This window comes from Columba livia, chromosome 25 (assembly GCF_036013475.1).
Source record: "Columba livia isolate bColLiv1 breed racing homer chromosome 25, bColLiv1.pat.W.v2, whole genome shotgun sequence".
NCBI lineage: Eukaryota > Metazoa > Chordata > Aves > Columbiformes > Columbidae > Columba > Columba livia.
In genome coordinates, this window is record NC_088626.1 from 1,994,739 (window position 1) to 2,011,565 (window position 16,827).

At 49.6% G+C, this 16,827-nt stretch overlaps 2 protein-coding genes across 2 annotated transcripts; both read left to right on the plus strand.

Annotated features, from left to right (window-relative positions):
* Positions 1–2,615: 2,615 nt before the first annotated feature.
* CHMP7 (charged multivesicular body protein 7) lies at positions 2,616–11,152 on the plus strand. Its single transcript, XM_065040959.1, has 10 exons — positions 2,616–3,001; positions 4,257–4,431; positions 5,348–5,533; positions 6,181–6,314; positions 6,721–6,769; positions 7,077–7,196; positions 7,447–7,545; positions 7,837–7,897; positions 8,511–8,672; positions 9,485–11,152. Exons 1-10 carry the CDS (start codon positions 2,712–2,714, stop codon positions 9,547–9,549), a joined length of 1,341 nt encoding a protein of 446 aa, XP_064897031.1. The 5' UTR covers positions 2,616–2,711; the 3' UTR covers positions 9,550–11,152.
* A 3,175-nt stretch (positions 11,153–14,327) lies between these two features.
* Positions 14,328–15,665, plus strand: LOC102095175 (D(1) dopamine receptor). Its single transcript, XM_005513531.3, has one exon. It carries the CDS (start codon positions 14,328–14,330, stop codon positions 15,663–15,665), a length of 1,338 nt encoding a protein of 445 aa, XP_005513588.2.
* Positions 15,666–16,827: the final 1,162 nt, after the last annotated feature.

The window sequence follows — 16,827 nt, forward strand, 5'->3', positions numbered from 1 at the left end:
ATCTTGATCGGAGCCCAAATCACCCACGGAGGACAGCAGTAACAAACGGCCAGCGGGGGAAGCCTGGGCTTATCGGCCACAGTTTGTGGTTAACCTCGCTCGACAGTTCAGACCTTTGAAATATTTGAGCCCTGTCCAAGGCGGCATCTGTTTATTCATTATCCATCTTTCAAAGAGCTCAGGGGGTGAAGGAAGCTCTAATCTCCCCACCCAGAGCATCTTGATTTTCACTGAGATCCTCAGCATGCCCCAGGGAGGTGATTGCATACGAGCCTATATATATATATATACATACATATATGTATATATTTTATTTTTGAACATCAGCATTGAGTTTTGCATTCAGCTTGTTGCTGCCTCTCATTTGTTTTTGTGCCTGGGAGTGATCCGAAGCCACCCAATAATTCTGACCTTCCCCATTCCGGCTTAAAAAAATTATTTGTCTCAATAATGCCAGGTTCCTCTTTAGAAGACGGAGAAAAAAGGTTTGTGGGCAGTCGAGGCTGTGAACTTCATGAGAACAGAGCTCAATTCCCCACTGCACTGCAGCAGAGCCGCCTCCTGCCAAACCGCTGCCCAGCAGGACCATGCCAGCCCCAGCCACACGCTAAGCCCTGAGATTCCATGAAGGGACCGAGCTGCTGCTGTTTTATCTCCTTGCACAGCTGGAAAAGCAACTTTAAAACTGACTTTGGGGGTTATACACTGAGGATGCCTTGAATCTTTTCCCCAAATTTCCCAAAGCACGTTCTTTGGCCAATATGTATTTTAATTTCTACCTTTTAGCACCGTTTTTTCCACAGCTGAATTACCAGGAAGAAGTTTCTCATGTGGCAGGATCCTGCAGGGATCAGTGTCACTTGGGTCTGGTTATTGCCAAACATGTGACACCCCCATGTAACAGCCTCTGGCGCCACAAATTCAAGGCCGATCTTCTCAGGTGTATAAACAGAGCCCCACGCGGCTCCTTTGAACAAGACTCACGGTCAGCTGCCGCCGTTTGGCTTCCTGGACACAGCGTTTGCTTTGCTGACCGTGGCCAAAACGTGTCCTCCTTAGAAGGGAAGAGCCGGGCTGGTTTTTGGCAGAGGAGTTCCCAGAGATCACAAGTCCTCAGGTACAAACGTTTTCGCAGTTAGAAGGCGACGTTATTTTGGGGCCAGCACTGAAAAGGAGGAATATAAAAGTTCAGCTTGACGCAGAAAGCTTGGGAGAAGATAAAAGAGACTCTTGGCTCTGCTGAGTCATCTCCGGATTTAAAACACGGAGCGGGCTGTGCAAAGGCTGCTCTGAGAGCCGCTGCCTTCCCCGCAGCATCGTGGTCTGGTCAGGGGAAAAGAGCCAAGCTGGTGTCGCCAAACCCTGTGAATGGACCTTTGCTGGCTCTGATTTACCAATGGCAATGCTTGCCAAGACACTGCAAGCCAGCAGGGCTGTGCTAAGGGCTGACTTTAACAATAAACGTGAAATAACCTCAAAGAAAACGAAACCAGCAGCCACCTGTGGCTGCGATCAGCCTCACACGGGTGCACCGCAGCCCAAATGGGCTCTGGCACAGCTCAGCCAAGAAAACTTCTAATAAAACTACAAGTTGAAACCAGCTCCATGCCCTGCATCTCTGAGGGCTGGCTGAGTTCGCCCTGATTTCTGGAGAAACCCGGGAGGAACAGAGCAGTTCATCGCAGCAGCTACAGGGTTTGGGTCTGACTCAGAGCCTGCGGAATCACAGCACACACACCACAGAGCAAAACAAACCTTCCCAGAACCCTGGAAAGTCCAAGCCCAAGGGCTGATTAACCCCTGAGGGACAGGGCACCCCAGCACTGAGGCCCCAGACACAGTTTGATTCCTCCCTGCTCTGCGAGAAACAAGAAGTATCACATACGGTGAGCGCAACAATACGGAAATACCCAGAATTTGGCAGCTCTGCTTAAGGGACAACGTTTGCTTCCCCCTTTTTTGAGCAGCGTTGAGCTTTGCTCTGAAAACATCAGACGTCACATGAAGAAACTCCTCTCTTGCACCTCTCCTGCATCCCCACATTCAGGGAATCACAGGAGAGTTTGGGTTGGAAGGGAACCCTCAGCCGCTCCCCATCACACTTGTGGTCCAGCCCTTTCCCCTTCACTCCAGCACCTCAAGGGCTTTCTTGTCCTGAGGAGCACAAAACTGACCCCAGGACCATTCGAGGGGATGGTGCTGATACAAAGTCACTCCCCTGGGCATTTTCACCAGGTGCCCCATTGCCTTTGATCCCGTTTGGGTTTGGAGGACACAGGGGCCAAAGCTGACAAGCCCCAGAAGGGGCTTCAAAGGCCTCACCAGCCTCCAAGTCTGACTCGAACGAGAACGGGGAAACACACACCCCATTCTGCAGAATGACATCACCCCCAATGACATCACCCCAAATGACATAGCCAGGTGACGTCACGCCCGTGTGGGTGTGTTTTGGGGGTGCAGGGAGAGACATAAACCCGGTTCAGGCAGGACACTCCCACCCCGCCACTCAGCCGCCGCGGTGCATGACGGGAAGGCAGCGCGCAGGCGCAGGACCGTACCACGGCGGGCGGGGGGGGAGGAGGCGCGGGGCAGCCCACACAGAGATAACCGAGGGGGGAGTTGATAGCACCGCGCTTGCGCAGTGCGTCTCCCCAGCAACCAGGCGGGTCCCGGCCGGGCGGAGGCCGCGGCGGAGCCGGGGGCTCGCGTAGATGTGCAGCCCGGGGCGGGCGCCGCCTGGGCCGGCCCCACAGGGGGACCTGCCGCCCGAGTGGGAGACGGACGACGAGCGCATGGCTTTCCTCTTCTCGGCTTTTAAGCAGAGCCGCGAGGTGAACAGCACCGAGTGGGACAGCAAGATGGCCTTCTGGGTCGGGCTGGTGCTGGCCCGCGGCCGCCGCCGGGGCGTCGTACGGACCTGTCTGCGGGAGCTGCAGAACGGCTTCGAGCGGCGGGGCAGCGTCCCGCTGGGGCTCGGCACCGTCCTCCGGGAGCTGCTCAGGTAGCGGGGCCCGGCGGCTGCGGGGGTGGGGAGGCCGGGGAAGCGGCTGGAGAAGGGGGCTGTAAATGAGCACAAGTGCGATGGGAGCGGCTGAGGGACCTGGGGGTTCAGCTGGAGAACAGGAGCTGAGGGGAGACCTTCTGATCTCTGAACTGCCTGAAAGGAGCTTGGAGCCAGGGGGGTCGGGCTCTGCTCCCCAGGAACAAGCGCCAGGAGCAGAGGAAACGGCCTCAAGTTGTGCCAGGGGAGGTTGAGGTTGGATGTGGGGAACAATTTCTTCCCAAAAGGCTGTGGGGCATTTGAACAGGCTGCCCAGGGCAGTGCTGGAGTCACCATCCCTGCAGGGTTGAGCAGACACAGAGATGAGGTTCTCAGGATATGGGGCAGTGCTGGGGTGGGTTATGGTTGGACTCGTTCTTGAGGGTTTTTTCCAGCCAAAATGATTCTCTGCCCGCTCTGTGCATGGTGGGGAGAGCGCTGCATGGTGCTGGATAAAAGGAGGGGTGCAGTGGGCATGAGGGAATGGTTGGTGCTGGTTTGCTGCAGGAAAACATGAGGGGGTTTTGCTGCTGTGTTAGGGCTTGGAAAGAAGAGGAGAACACAGAGAGACCGGAGGGAATATGGGGCTGTGTTGTGGGGGATCCCAAGGGAATACTGTGCTGGGGGAGGCTGTAGGTGCAGGAGGAGCTTTGTGTCAAATTGGGTTACGTTTCCCTGAAATGGTTGTTGTGGTGACCCAGCTGCGTGTGGTGCTGTATGGGGATGTTGTGTGCTGGTATTCACAACCGGGTGCTTTGTGTTGTGTAACTAGAGCTTGAGGCTGATACCCTAAAAAGATTGAAGAACAGCAGGAGCTGCCTGACTCTGGAACATAAAAAATGCAGCTTCTCTCAGCTCTAGAGGTTTTATTTGCAATTTAAGGTACGAATGAAGCACCCTGAAATGTACAACTACCCCCTCTAAAAACTGACCCTACCCTTGTTGGGTGCCTCCTCAGTTTCAAGTCAGAAAACTGGGGGAAATTTACTAAACTGGAAAAAATAGTAAACAGAATACACTTGTGTCTAGCGGAGCATCATAGTAACCTATCAAACTTTAGCTAGCAATTAACTTTTAGTTAAAAAATGCCACTAGGACTGTGGATGTAGAAAGCGCAGAGCGGTGTTTCACATAAAAATTCCCCCCGCTGGCACTCTTGCTTGCTGGAAGGGTTTAGGCCTGATTGTATTCAGTTGTGTGTGTGTCTTTTCTCCAGACGTGGCAAACTGCAGAGGGAGTCGGACTTCATGGCCAGCGTGGACAGCAGCTGGATCTCCTGGGGAGTGGGGGTCTTCATTCTCAAGCCCCTGAAGTGGACTCTGTCCAGTGTGCTGGGTGACAGCAAAATCCCCGAGGAAGAGGAGGTCCTGATTTATGTGGAGCTGCTTCAGGTGGGTGGCGTTGAGAACTTTCTCAAGGTTGCGCATCTCCAGAAAGGTTATGAGTGGTTTTATGTGCTAGTGAGGAAAGATCAGCATTGAATAGACATTCATTTGTACTCCTTAGGTGTTTAAAAACCTGTAGAGAGATGGATGGAATAACTCAGGAATAAGAAATAATAAATGTTGTTCAGTCTAACCTGGCGCTGTGCTGACCGTCGAGACCTTGGGCCCCTCTCTGTACTCAGTGCTTGTTAAAATTAGCACCAACACTTGCTGCTGTTGCCTGAAAGTGGCATCTAAGTGACAGGGATTAGCAGAAATGCGAGAGCTCTTTAGATGTTTTCCTTTATTTGTGGTTATTCTGATAGCAGACGGTGTCTTCCCTCTGCACCAGGAGAGTGTGTGCATGGGGGAGAAGAGAAACCTTTTAAAAAGGTGGCTGGAAACCCACAAACCTTGATGTGGAATGTGGGGGTGGATGGAAAGAGTTGTTTCTATAGTCATATGTGGATTATAACGAGAGAAACTTTTTCCTCTGACCATATACAAATGATGCAAAATGACTCTTTGAGTACAAGTACAGTGCAAATTAAAGAAACAGTTTTATTTGGTTTAAACTTAGGAGGGGGGACACGACTTGCAGAAGACACCACCTTGCTGCCTATGTAGTCCTTGTGTTCCATAGCGTTCACACAGGGAATGTGAGCAGTGTAGCTTTGGTTCTTGTGGAAAACCACCATTTTTCATTCCATTACTGGTGATATCTTTCAAGCATTACTGTTGCTTTCTGAAAGTTTGGCCCAAAATACGATGCGTCCAACATTTCACCTTCGGTGTGCGGGAGGAAGCAGGTGTGGGCTTGGCAGCTGTGCAAGAAGGAAAAGCGCTGTGTAGACTAACAAGCAGCTCTTTCGCTTCCTTTCAGGAGAAGGCAGAGGAAGTTTATCGCTTATATCAGAACTCTGCGCTCTCTTCTCACCCGGTTGTTGCCCTCTCAGAGCTGCGTTCCCTCTGCGCCAGCGTTTGTCCGGACGAAAGGACGTTCTACTTGTTGCTGCTCCAGCTGCAGAAGGAAAAGAGAGTCACGATCCTGGAACAGAACGGAGAGAAGGTACAGGGTAAAGGTGACTGCTTTTGGGTGGTATAATCCCCGTCCTGCATTTCATCAGGCTGGAAAGGATGCTTTATTGGCTAAATAGGGGTGGGTTTTGTTTGGAAAAGTAAATTGTATGTACTCCAACATTGTAACAAGGTTATAGGTGAGATTGAATCCTTGTTCTTGCACGAAAGGTTCTTATTTTCCCCACATCAAACATTTGTGATATTACCAATGTAGTTTAACAGCTGAAAAAGTGGTGGACACTGTAGTTGTCTACACGCTGTTCCCAGCTACCCAAATTAAAATCGTTCCACACCTCCAGAATTGCTGTTCCTGTCCATTAGTAGCTACAGAGATGTCACATTTACCTGTGCAGTTCAGTACTGAAGGACTTACAAGTGTGACATTGCCGTACACTGTTTGGAGCACCAGGATAGCTTTAAATCTTCAGGGTGTTCCATTCGGGCTTTGTGTTTTCACACTGATGTCCCCCAATCCTGTCTGGTTTAATATTAGATTATATGGTGACCGGCATGTCCTATTGCAAGGCTTTAACTGGGGGTGTAAAAACACCTTTTCCTTCCATCAAAATGAAAATATTTCTTATGTAGGCACAGGGTTTAGAGACAAGACTCGAGCATGTGGGTTTTTTATTTTAGATAGTGAAGTTTGCCCGAGGTCTTCATGCCAAAGTCTCCCCGATGAATGATGTGGACATCGGAGTGTATCAGTTGATGCAAAGCGAACAGCTGCTGTCACAGAAGGTGGAGTCCCTTTCCCAGGAAGCAGAGAAGTAATTTGGGGAAGGGTGGTGGGCAGAACGTCTGTGTGCTGTAGAACTTTGTATTCCTGTTGCAGAGTTAGAACGAAGCCGCTTCCTGAAAGTGCAAGTCATCCTTTCCTGTTTGGTAAACACAGTAGCCACAGTCATGTAGTAAGGCAGGTTTTCCAGTCTTTGTTCCTTATCCCTGTGAAAACAACACGCAGTGAATGGCTGCCAAAAGTTCATGCGAGGATTTGGAATCCACTCAAGGACTATTTGTGAGACGCAACAGTGGCCTAAGGGTGTTTGTATCCAAAATACTTTGTTACCCTGTCACCTCTGGATTAGAGCAAGGAAGTGAGAATGGCTGCTGATGTGTAAAATAACTACCGCTTGCAAAGAAATAAGCTGCTTTTTCCTTGTTGCGTCTGCACAGGTGTAAAGAGGATGCCCGGAGCGCTTGTAAAGCTGGGAAAAAACAATTGGTAAGTCCTGTTCTTGGGAGGAACTACAAGTGTCTTGGAGCTGCTCCGTGACTGCAGATAATGACTGGGGTTGAGTGTTGCGTACTTGAATTTGATGTGTTGAAGTGGTGTTTCTGAGGCCAGACATCTCCTTCAGGTGGAGATAAGAACATATTTGTCCAAAGTGATGTGAAGAGGAATGGAAATAGCCAGCTCTTAAATCCAGCTGGTGTGTGCATGGCTTGCTGCACTGGGACTGCTATTTTTTGACATTTTCTTCGACTGCTGCCTGGTTTGTGATCCAAGCCTGTATATCTCATGTCTCCAGGCACTGAGATGTTTGAAATCCAAACGGAGGACGGAAAGGCGCATTGAAGAGCTTCATTCCAAGCTGGATGCCGTGCAGGGGATCTTGGATCGTATATACGCCTCGCAGACTGACCAGATGGTAACGTGTTAATTTTCTGCTTCTCGCTTTAGCTCCGCTCTTCTCATTTTGCTGCTTTACCTGCTTGTCAGAGCTCCTGTCTGAGGGGTGTGAGGTGGCTGCTGAGACTTTATTTTCTGCTCTGATGGTGTGGCTCTGCTTGTGGCTTCATTTTCTAATGTTTTTCTGAGAGTCCCGCTTGGATAACAGGTCTTGAGAGAAGCTTATGCTGCCTGTTCTTTGTTCTTAACCCTGTGTATTTTTCTTTAAGGTATTTAGTGCCTATCAGGCTGGTGTGGGAGCTCTGAAGCTGTCCATGAAGGATGTTACTGTGGAGAAGGCAGAGAACCTGGTGGATCAGATACAAGAGGTACTGAGATAAGAGCACAGCTAAAGAAACAAGCAAGTGGTGTGTAGATGTAGGCAGCGAGCTTGTCCAGCTATTACCGCTGAGGCTTCTGGCGCTTTTTAGTTTCTATTCCATATGCCACTGGAGAAAACTGATTTAATCCTGATCTTTTTAGATCAGCAAGCAGAGGTCTTCAAATAACTGGGTGTGTTTGGGTTTACGTATCGCTATTTCTACTTTTGACATAGGTGGCTACAATAAGACCTAAGATCAGCTTATATTCTGTATCAAGCACTGTGTATTTTTCCTCAGCTCTGTGATACTCAAGATGAAGTAGCCCAGACTCTGGCTGGAGTGGGGATCAATGGTCTAGGTACGTTTTTTTGGGGGGTTTTCATCCTTTGCTCATCTTCTCTTGTCACTGCTGGCCCTTTGCACTGCTGGCCCTTCCCTGCTCCCTCCCCATGTACCTCCAGTCCTTCCTGGGAGGATAAACACAAAAATACCAATGATTTTGCTGCTGGTGCCATGAGAGGGAGTGAGGACTGACAAAGTTCTCTTCTCTGACAGTGGGTTGCAGAGGAATCAACATTTGTGCATCTCCAAATCCTTGCAGTCTCTTAGAGCTGCTGGATCTCAGTTCAGACCTGTGTCATGTTGATTTAAAGCTATTTTTGGAGTGGCTGCCGCTTTGTTATTGAAGTGATGATCTTTTTCCTCTGACCTGCGTGTTGCTGCAGCTTGTTTGTCTCTGCTGTAATGTTTTCTTGCCCTTAGAAGCCTTTGTGCTGAGGCATCTAAAGGAATAGCTTCTCCCTGAGATCAGGACTGAATTTTCACCTTTAGAAGAAGCACAGGGAGTTCCTTATTATTAAAAGTTATGATGGATGGGAGTAATAACACCCCTGTTAAACTTGGATTTCAGTCTGTACTGTGAAGATCCTACTTAATTCTGCTTGGAACTGAATGCTTTGTTTAATCAGCAGAGGTGGACACTGAGGAACTTGAGAAGGAGCTGGACAGTCTCCTGCAGGACTCGACTAAGGAGCCTGTAGATCTGCCTCCCGTTCCCCAGAAGGTGCCGAATCCACCCATTTCTGATGCTGAGCTGGAAGCGGAGTTGGCGAAGCTCTCTGTTGCTGATGGAGGTACGGATGGCAGCAAGTCGTGGGAGCCTTGCAAAGCGAAAGATGGCCAGCAGAACTAAAGCCTGAGCCAGAATCTTGCCCGCTTCCAGTTACACAGCTGAAATCGAGCTCTTCTGGTGTCCCTGCCAGCTGCTCAGTGGCTTTATCTTGCACTACCAGACTCAGTCGTGAGAGAACTACCCTTTTTTTGTTAGAAATTCTGCCTGGGCGTTTTGCTGTGTGGTACAGGGGAAGCTGCAGGCCCTAGTGGGGAGCTGGCGCTTGGACTAACCATTTTTCGTTGTCATTTAACCACCCCAGGCAGTGGTGGTTTTGTGTGCTCTGTTAACAGTGATGAAGCAGACCAGCATTTTCATGCCTGTTGCTGCCAAGCATGCAGCACCTTCTCTGTCCTAGAATGTTTACTATGTCTCATGTTATAGATATGATTTCTGCTTAAACTAGTACTCAACTAGTCTTGGTTTAGTAACAGCAAGTGACCAGAGCTTATGGGCTTGAACTACATGCTGAGTTTTCCTTAGACCTGTCTTGGACAGGGCTAAATAGACTTTAATTTTCCTTTCAGGAATCTGTTAATGAACAATGACACAGAACTGCCCATATCATTTTCTTCCGATTCGGGCAGCTGATACTCTCAGGTTTCAGAGCAGAACGCTCAGCAGCCCATATCAAACATGAAGCATGTGTTTCCAAGAGAATGCAATTAAATATTGAAGCACCGAGGTGCTCTGCAATTGTATATGTTGATCTAGTTCCTCCAGTCCCTCTTACTGATGAAAACTGATCTCTTTCTGTCGCAATTTTCTTTATAGATTTGGCACAAAAGACTCCCTCGGCTTCCTCCGAAGCCCAAACAGCTCTGGGACTGAATCTCTAAAGACCCAACAGAATCCTGTTGTTGCAGTTTGAGAAGTTGTCTTAAAAGTTCCTTAACTAATGACTAGGACTTGTGGGGAGAGGAGCAACGCTCCCCTGTTCTTCATGGCTATCACTTCGCTCAGCAACAGGATCTCTTGCCGTGACAATCCACTCTGGAACTGGCCCCAGCTGGTGTTTGTCATCTCTGTGCCAACATCTGTGCCAACATCTGCGCTGGTCTCGGTGTGACTTGTCCCAAAGTCACTCTGCGACATCCAGTCTTCCCTTCTGGGAACCCAAGTCACTCCTCTGCCCAGTGAAGATAAACTCTATGTCCATAACAGTGCTTGGTTTGGGCTTTATTTTAATTTTATTTTTCCTTTGCTGTGGCTGATGTTGAGAACCTGAGTTGCAGCGCTGTTGCAGTTGCTCAACATTTGGCTGTTTGTGTGGTTGTTTAAAACACTTGGCACATAACTCATGTCAAGGACGGTACTTATCTGCAACGAGCTTAAACATCTGTTAATAGTTCTCTCCCTCCCTGTCTGTATTTTGCACGGTTGTGGCCAACTAGACACTGTAACTGTTAAATTGTAGGAGATTTTGTTGCTGCTCTAGAGGGCAGCAATTGCAAGCACAAGACAAAAGTAGATCCTCTTTCTGTACCGACACTAAGGCCTTAAAAGGGAGACCTGCAAAAGATTTGAGGTGGAGTTCCTTACGCTGCCTGTTGTGATGGGGGCTTACAGTCACTGTAACACAATTTTCTGCTTGCTCTTAATTGAAATTGGAGCTGTTTGCTATTTTTCTATCTTCCCCGTTTGCAAAACCTGGTGGGAGCTGCAGGCTGATCTGCTTTGAGCTCTCATTGAGTGATTTGGGGTGGGAGGAGAAGGGATGCAGCGTTTTCCCTCTTTGAGAGGATGGGTTTGTATAACAGCCTTGACTTGGCCTTTGGTCTTGATGCTGCAATTCCACAAGACTCCGAGTTACCAGAAAGCCCCAAAACAAAACCCTGTAAATGTTTCTAACGCAAGAAAAAAGCACAGCAAGCGAAGATGTTTTTTAGAGTCTCTTTCCCCATCAGAAGCGAGATCGCCATCTTTTGCAGGTCCCTTTTTTATTCTGCGTATGCACATGGAAGAACAGAAAGCCTGATAGCGAATGTGAATAAATGAATTCTTTCAGAGGGGAATGTGCTGTTAACTGGGCTTTCTGCACCCAGAGCCTGGCCAGGGAGCGAGGAGCAACATGTCCATGTAACCAATCCTCCTCCCCGACTCGGAATGTATTCCCATCACCATCCACCTCTGCCTCCGTCGCTCCAGCCCTGCGGATGCCAGCTTGGGTGAGCGGTAAATTAGGGCTGGAGTTAATTATTGACGACCCAGCTTTAGCCCCAGAGGGCAGGGGAAGAAATGAGAGGTGTCACTAGGGTGCTGTTGGCTCTGGCTTCTTTGTCACTTTGGTCACGAGAAGGTGCGCGCTAGCCTGGCCGCTTCCCCGGGCTGTGCACGGGATTAATGTGAAATGACTTGAAGCTCTGTATTCCCTTCCTTTGTAAGTAAATGGCAGAAAAACCACTGTTTTCTGCCTCCGTGTAATAAAGGGGAGGAACCGGAGTCCCTTGTGGTGTCTCCTTTTCTCTGTGCTGTTCCAGCTGTGCTTCTGCACCTGGAAAACTTGTCTGCTGCAAGCAAATGGGCAGATTCCTGGGCTGCTTGCTCAACAACTGAGTAGTTGTGGGCACCAGGCTTTGATTTCCCTGAGCTTTTCTCTGCATTTAAAAAAAGCCCAACAGTTACAAGCTTTTAAAGTTAAACATGGTCTGTTTTTACCACGTGTCCTGTACTGGATTCTGGTCGTGGCGCCTTTGTTTTATGAGCGTTGTTTTGGACAACTTGCTGCTTTGTCTTTGCTTCAGCCTGTCTTACCTTTCCACTTCTTCATCATTGCGCGTCTCAAACCAGCGCAGTTCAGGGCTTGCACGGAGCAGAATCCTTTGCCTAAACCACCTCACTGAGACCATGAGGAAACCTACACCAGGACGTCACTTCTCATTCACCCCTTGGTTTTGTACTAAATACATAAACTTCATTGTGGCACAAGTTTTGGGCAGCTTCTTGTTCCAATTGTAGGAACAAACACTCTCCTGGAACTCTGTAATGCATCTGATGGAGACAGCGCCCTGGAAGAGGCGTTTAAGAGTTAAACCCCAGCAGCTGCTGCTTTATTTGAAGTGGCTTGTAATTTTCTGCCTTTGATGCAAAGTGGGGAATGTAATCAACGTGGCTGAATAGAGAATTTTAAGTATATTTTGGTGCGACAGCAGGGAGGGGAAATAGAGGACAGCTTCTTGCTGGCTGAGGAAATTAAATATAAAACAACCTTAGAGCTGAATTGCCACCAAACTGGAATCTTGTCATATTGGAGTGCTGTTTAAAATAGTACTTGACTTGATTCTCAGAAAAAATAGCAGCTCCTTATGTGAGGAAATGCAGCAAGTGTTTGGTAATATAACGCAGCAGAACGGTTCTCTGAGTAGAGACGATTGTATCTAGCGGGCAGGAGGAGTTAATCTGGGAATGGGAGTAACTGCTGGATTGTGTTTGTCCCTGACAGTAGAATTAACGCTTCTCGCTTCATTAGGTGTATCCTGAGATGCGTAGAAACCCGGTAACGTATTGGACCCTTTTTCCTCCTGTTAACCTGGCTTTGAATGGCTGGTTCCCTATAAGCAGCGTGCAAGGGTGAGATCCTTTCCTGGATGGTTTCAAGCTCCTGAGGAGGAGGATGAAGGTTTCCTTGTGTCTCGAGGAATAATCCTGGCTTAGCTGTGTAGTCTGAGCCTCTGCTGTGATTTAACGCTGTGTGCTGAGTCACCTGCCATCTCAGCAGTGAAAACATCCCGTTTGTGTCTCGCAGCTTAAGTCTTTGAGCCCAGTAGAGGGAACACAAGAAAGAAAAGCCCTTTTGGGGCAGAAGGTTCATCTGTGTGGATCCTTGCAGGGTGATGAGTCTTTTCCTCGGATGAAATTTTGGTGTGACAAAAAGGACCCAAGTGGCATTCTGGCCCGTGAGCTGCTGGTGCCATCTAGCAGCTCCTCCGGGTGTCGGCGCTTGGCAGGAGAAGACGGCGGAACTAATGAGGCTTAATTAAGCAAAGCCTGCCGAAGGAAATGCCGCGACACGCTGGCAAGGACTTTCTTTAACCTGTCACAAAGCGAGCCCGCTGTTTGCTTTAGGGGCACGCCGCTCGCTGCCCTATCTTCAAGGCTATGACTGCGCTCTTGTTCGAAAGTTGTTCTTGGGCAGCTCCTGCTCGATCTGGGTTTATGCAAAGCCTGGGTCGCGGGGTTAATTAAACCTGAGTCTGTGTAGATTGGCTGTGCTTTCTTCAGAGGTGAGGGGCAGGTTGTGATACGCTGCAGCAAATACCAACATAACGGGTGAATTAATGCTGAACTGCCTGGTTGGGTTTTGGGGTTGATTTGGAAAGCCCTTGCTGCTCTTTCCCACCTTGGCCAGTTTGCCAGCGAGGCTTTTCTCCAAAGCTGGTCCTGGTTTAAGCTGCAGTTACAGAGCTGGTTTTTGGGGAATCTTCCCTCCAGATGGATATTTCTGACATTTTTTGATCAAATGAGCCCTTTTGCTTAGAGTGGCTTTAATTACAAAGTGATGGATGGGATTGTCTTGCTTCCAAGGCTAAACTGTGCCTTACTAGGTCAGACCTAGTTCCTAGTACCACAGAATAGGGGAGAGTCTTGCAGAGCAGTTTGCTTGTCAGTCTGAGCCTTTCATGGGGTAGGAAGGGGAGTAAAGAAAAGAAACAATGAGGACCTTGAAAGAGAATCAGTTTATTGACAATACCCCTGATTATTCAGGACAAAAACATTATCCAAGTGATGTTCAGCATTCTCTTCGGTTCTACATATAAACTCCCCCGTGTCCACTGGAAACCCTGATATTTTGAGAATGAAAAAGCTTTGATTTCTACAAGGTGTTTGTTTCTTGGTGTGGGTTTATTGGTTGTTTGGTTGGGTTTTTTGTGTGTTGTTTTTATTCTTCCTGCAGACTCGAAGGAATTTTGCAATGGAAAGTAAGCGCCAGTTTTGCAGCACTTGCAGCTGAGTAGCTCGGGATGGAGGAGCTGGTTTAGGGTCACGTATCTGAGCCGTGACGCGGTGCCTGCGCAGTGAATTCAAATGTCTCTTATTCAGAGACCAAGCACATTACATTTCCACCCTGATTTGCACTGGAGACCCTCAAATCCCACTGGAATGTTTGTTATTTTACCCCTTCAACCCTATCCCCTAATTCCCAAGCAACTCACCCCATCAGCTGCAGGTTCCCAATGCCAAGTTCTCGGAGAACCGACCTGGGGTCTCAATCCAGATGTGATTAGCACTGGAGGGAAGAGCAGCCTGTTTTATCAGCTGGAAAGATCCATCTGCAAGAGCAGAAAGAGCCAGACACTCCCGGTGCAGAAGAGATCGAGTGGGATTCTGCGGCGAGTGTCACATCGGCAAAGAGGAAGAGCTTCAGAGGGAAGAGAGGGAGGAAGGCTCGGAACAAAAACCCTCCCAGCTCGGTGAGTGCTGGCTCTTTGTGAGGCTGTAGAGAAAGAAAAGTAGGGGGGGAAAAAACAACCCCAAACGCCACCAGCAGGAGACTTGGGAAGGAGGGGAAGGTTCAATCCTGGCAGGATTTTGGTTGGTGCTTCCAAGATGTCGGTAAAAGGGGGGTTTGGATGCTGAGCTGCGAAACCTCCTGAGAAACTGCAAAAAAGGGGGACTCATGGATGGTTTCTACTCCTCCGCAGAAGATGGGCAGGATGTGATCAATGGCACAGGGAAGAGCTGGGCAGAGGGGGGCGGCTCCGAGTTGTCCTCGCGTGTGGTGACAGCTGCCTTGCTGTCCCTCCTCATCCTCTCCACGCTCCTGGGCAACACCCTGGTGTGCGCGGCCATGGTCAAGTTCAGACACTTGCGCTCCAAGGTCACCCATCTCTTCGTCATCTCCTTGGCCGTGTCCGACCTCTTTGTGGCCGTGCTGGTGATGCCCTGGAAGGCGGCCACCGAGGTGGTGGGGTTCTGGCCTTTTGGGGCTTTCTGTGATGTTTGGGTGGCTTTTGACATCATGTGCTCCACAGCATCCATCCTCAATTTGTGCATCATCAGCATGGACCGTTACTGGGCCATTTCCAACCCTTTCCGCTACCAGAGGAAGATGACAAAGCATGTGGCGTTCATCATGATCAGGGTGGCTTGGCTCCTGTCTCTCTTGATTTCCTTCATCCCCGTGCAGCTGAAGTGGCACAAGGACCATGAGCTTCTCAGCCAACAGGAGAAAGGTTTTAACACCACCAGGGAGGAGCAGAACTGCGATTCCAGCCTCAACAGGACTTACGCCATCTCATCTTCTCTCATTAGCTTCTACATCCCCGTTGCCATCATGATCGGGACCTACACCCGCATCTTCCGCATCGCCCAGCGGCAGATCCGCAGGCTCTCCTCCCTGGAGAGGGCAGTGGAACATGCCCAAAACTGCCACAGCAGCGACTGCTCGCACGAGGCCTCCCTGAGGAACTCCTTCAAGAAGGAGACCAAGGTCCTCAAGACCCTCTCCATCATCATGGGTGTCTTTGTCTTCTGCTGGCTGCCCTTCTTCGTGCTCAACTGCGTGGTGCCCTTCTGTAACCTTGACCTACATGAGCTGGGAGAGCGACCTTGTGTCAGCGAGACCGTCTTCGACACCTTCATCTGGTTCGGATGGGCCAACTCTTCCCTCAACCCCATCATCTACGCCTTCAACGCAGACTTTCGAAGAGCTTTTGCCTCCATCTTGGGCCGCGGCTGCTTTTGCCCCAGCAACACGGTGCAGACGGTGAACTTGAGCAACGAGCTGGTCTCCTACCACCACGACACCACATACCAGAAGGACGTGGTGACGCTCAGCTACCCCCAGCTGCTCCCACACGCCGCTCTGCGCATGGAAAGCAATGAGGTGTCTCCTGAGAAGGTTTCTCGGGTCTCCGAGCCCTCTGGCCTTGCCTTGCCTGTGGTGATGCACATGGAGCAGGAGGCATCTGTCTCACTGGAGATCAAACCTTTCACCAGCAACACGTTCAATTGAGACGCCGTTGGGACGAAGGTGTTGTGGGGAGAGATGGAAGCAAGGATGCTCTTGAAGTTGCCTGTTTTCTGAGGAATTTGAGGAAAATTATACTCTCCGTCTGGGCAGCAGTTTGCATTAATAAGTAAGGATTAGCCAGAGTGATTTTCTGTGTGACTCAAGTTGTTCAGATTCGTGTTTTTGTAACTCACAGTTCAGCTCCAGCCCAGGTGGGCAGGATTGATCTGCGGTGCTGCTCTCTCTGGTTCACCCATGGAAGAAAATGCTTTCTGCAAGAGACAAAACTGCGAGGGCTGGAATTCCACTTTCTTTAGCTGAGAAAGCAAAGACTCGTGTGGTCTGGGCTTCCCCTCCGTGGTTGCCGAAGCAAAACCACAGCTGGAATGCGGCAAGAGGGGCTGGTTTGGCCACTGCCCGTGTCCAAAAGTCCATCAGGCTGCTAAATGGACACAAGCCAAATAAAACCAGTACTGGGCTTGCTGGGATAACTCTTAGGCTCAGCTCTGAGTGTTGCTCAAGCAAATTCTCCTGCAGGTCTGGACAAGTGTGCAGATCCCCAGGGCTGTGCTTGGTGGCAGCTTGTCTGGAGCACGTCACAGGGCTCTCGCTAATTAGGGCGAGATTCATCATGCTGAAGATCCGCTCTGGCCCCCGCAGCAAGAGCCGGCCTTCCTAAGCTGGGCCTTGCACAGTCTGGGATGAACATAGACTGTGTTTTAGCCCTGGTACAGTGGGAATGAGGGTGTCTGAGCTCTTCAGGACGTTGCTGTGTTGGTTTCTGCGCCACATCTGCCACAAGTCAGGTCCCCCTTCTTTTCCCAGACTGTTCTCCCTCTAATTCCCTTCCTCCCCCATTTCATTAAGGATCCTGCCTCCCTTGCTGTCTCGTTTCAATAATAATGGCTCTGAAGCAGCACTCCTTGATCACCTTACTCTTTAATTAGCCTCCCCTGTGCTGTGGGAGCTTGTGTCTGCTTAGCTGGGGGTTGGAACAGCAACTGAACAGCCCCCAGCATCTCACCGTGATACCGGTGACTTTAAACTCTGTTTTTTGGTTAAACTCGGCTGCATCAAGCGGCACATCCGTGGCGTCTTTACCTCCCTGGCACGGCAGAAAAGCTGCTCCCCCCTCCCCGGCAAACGCTAACAAAGAGAAAAAGCA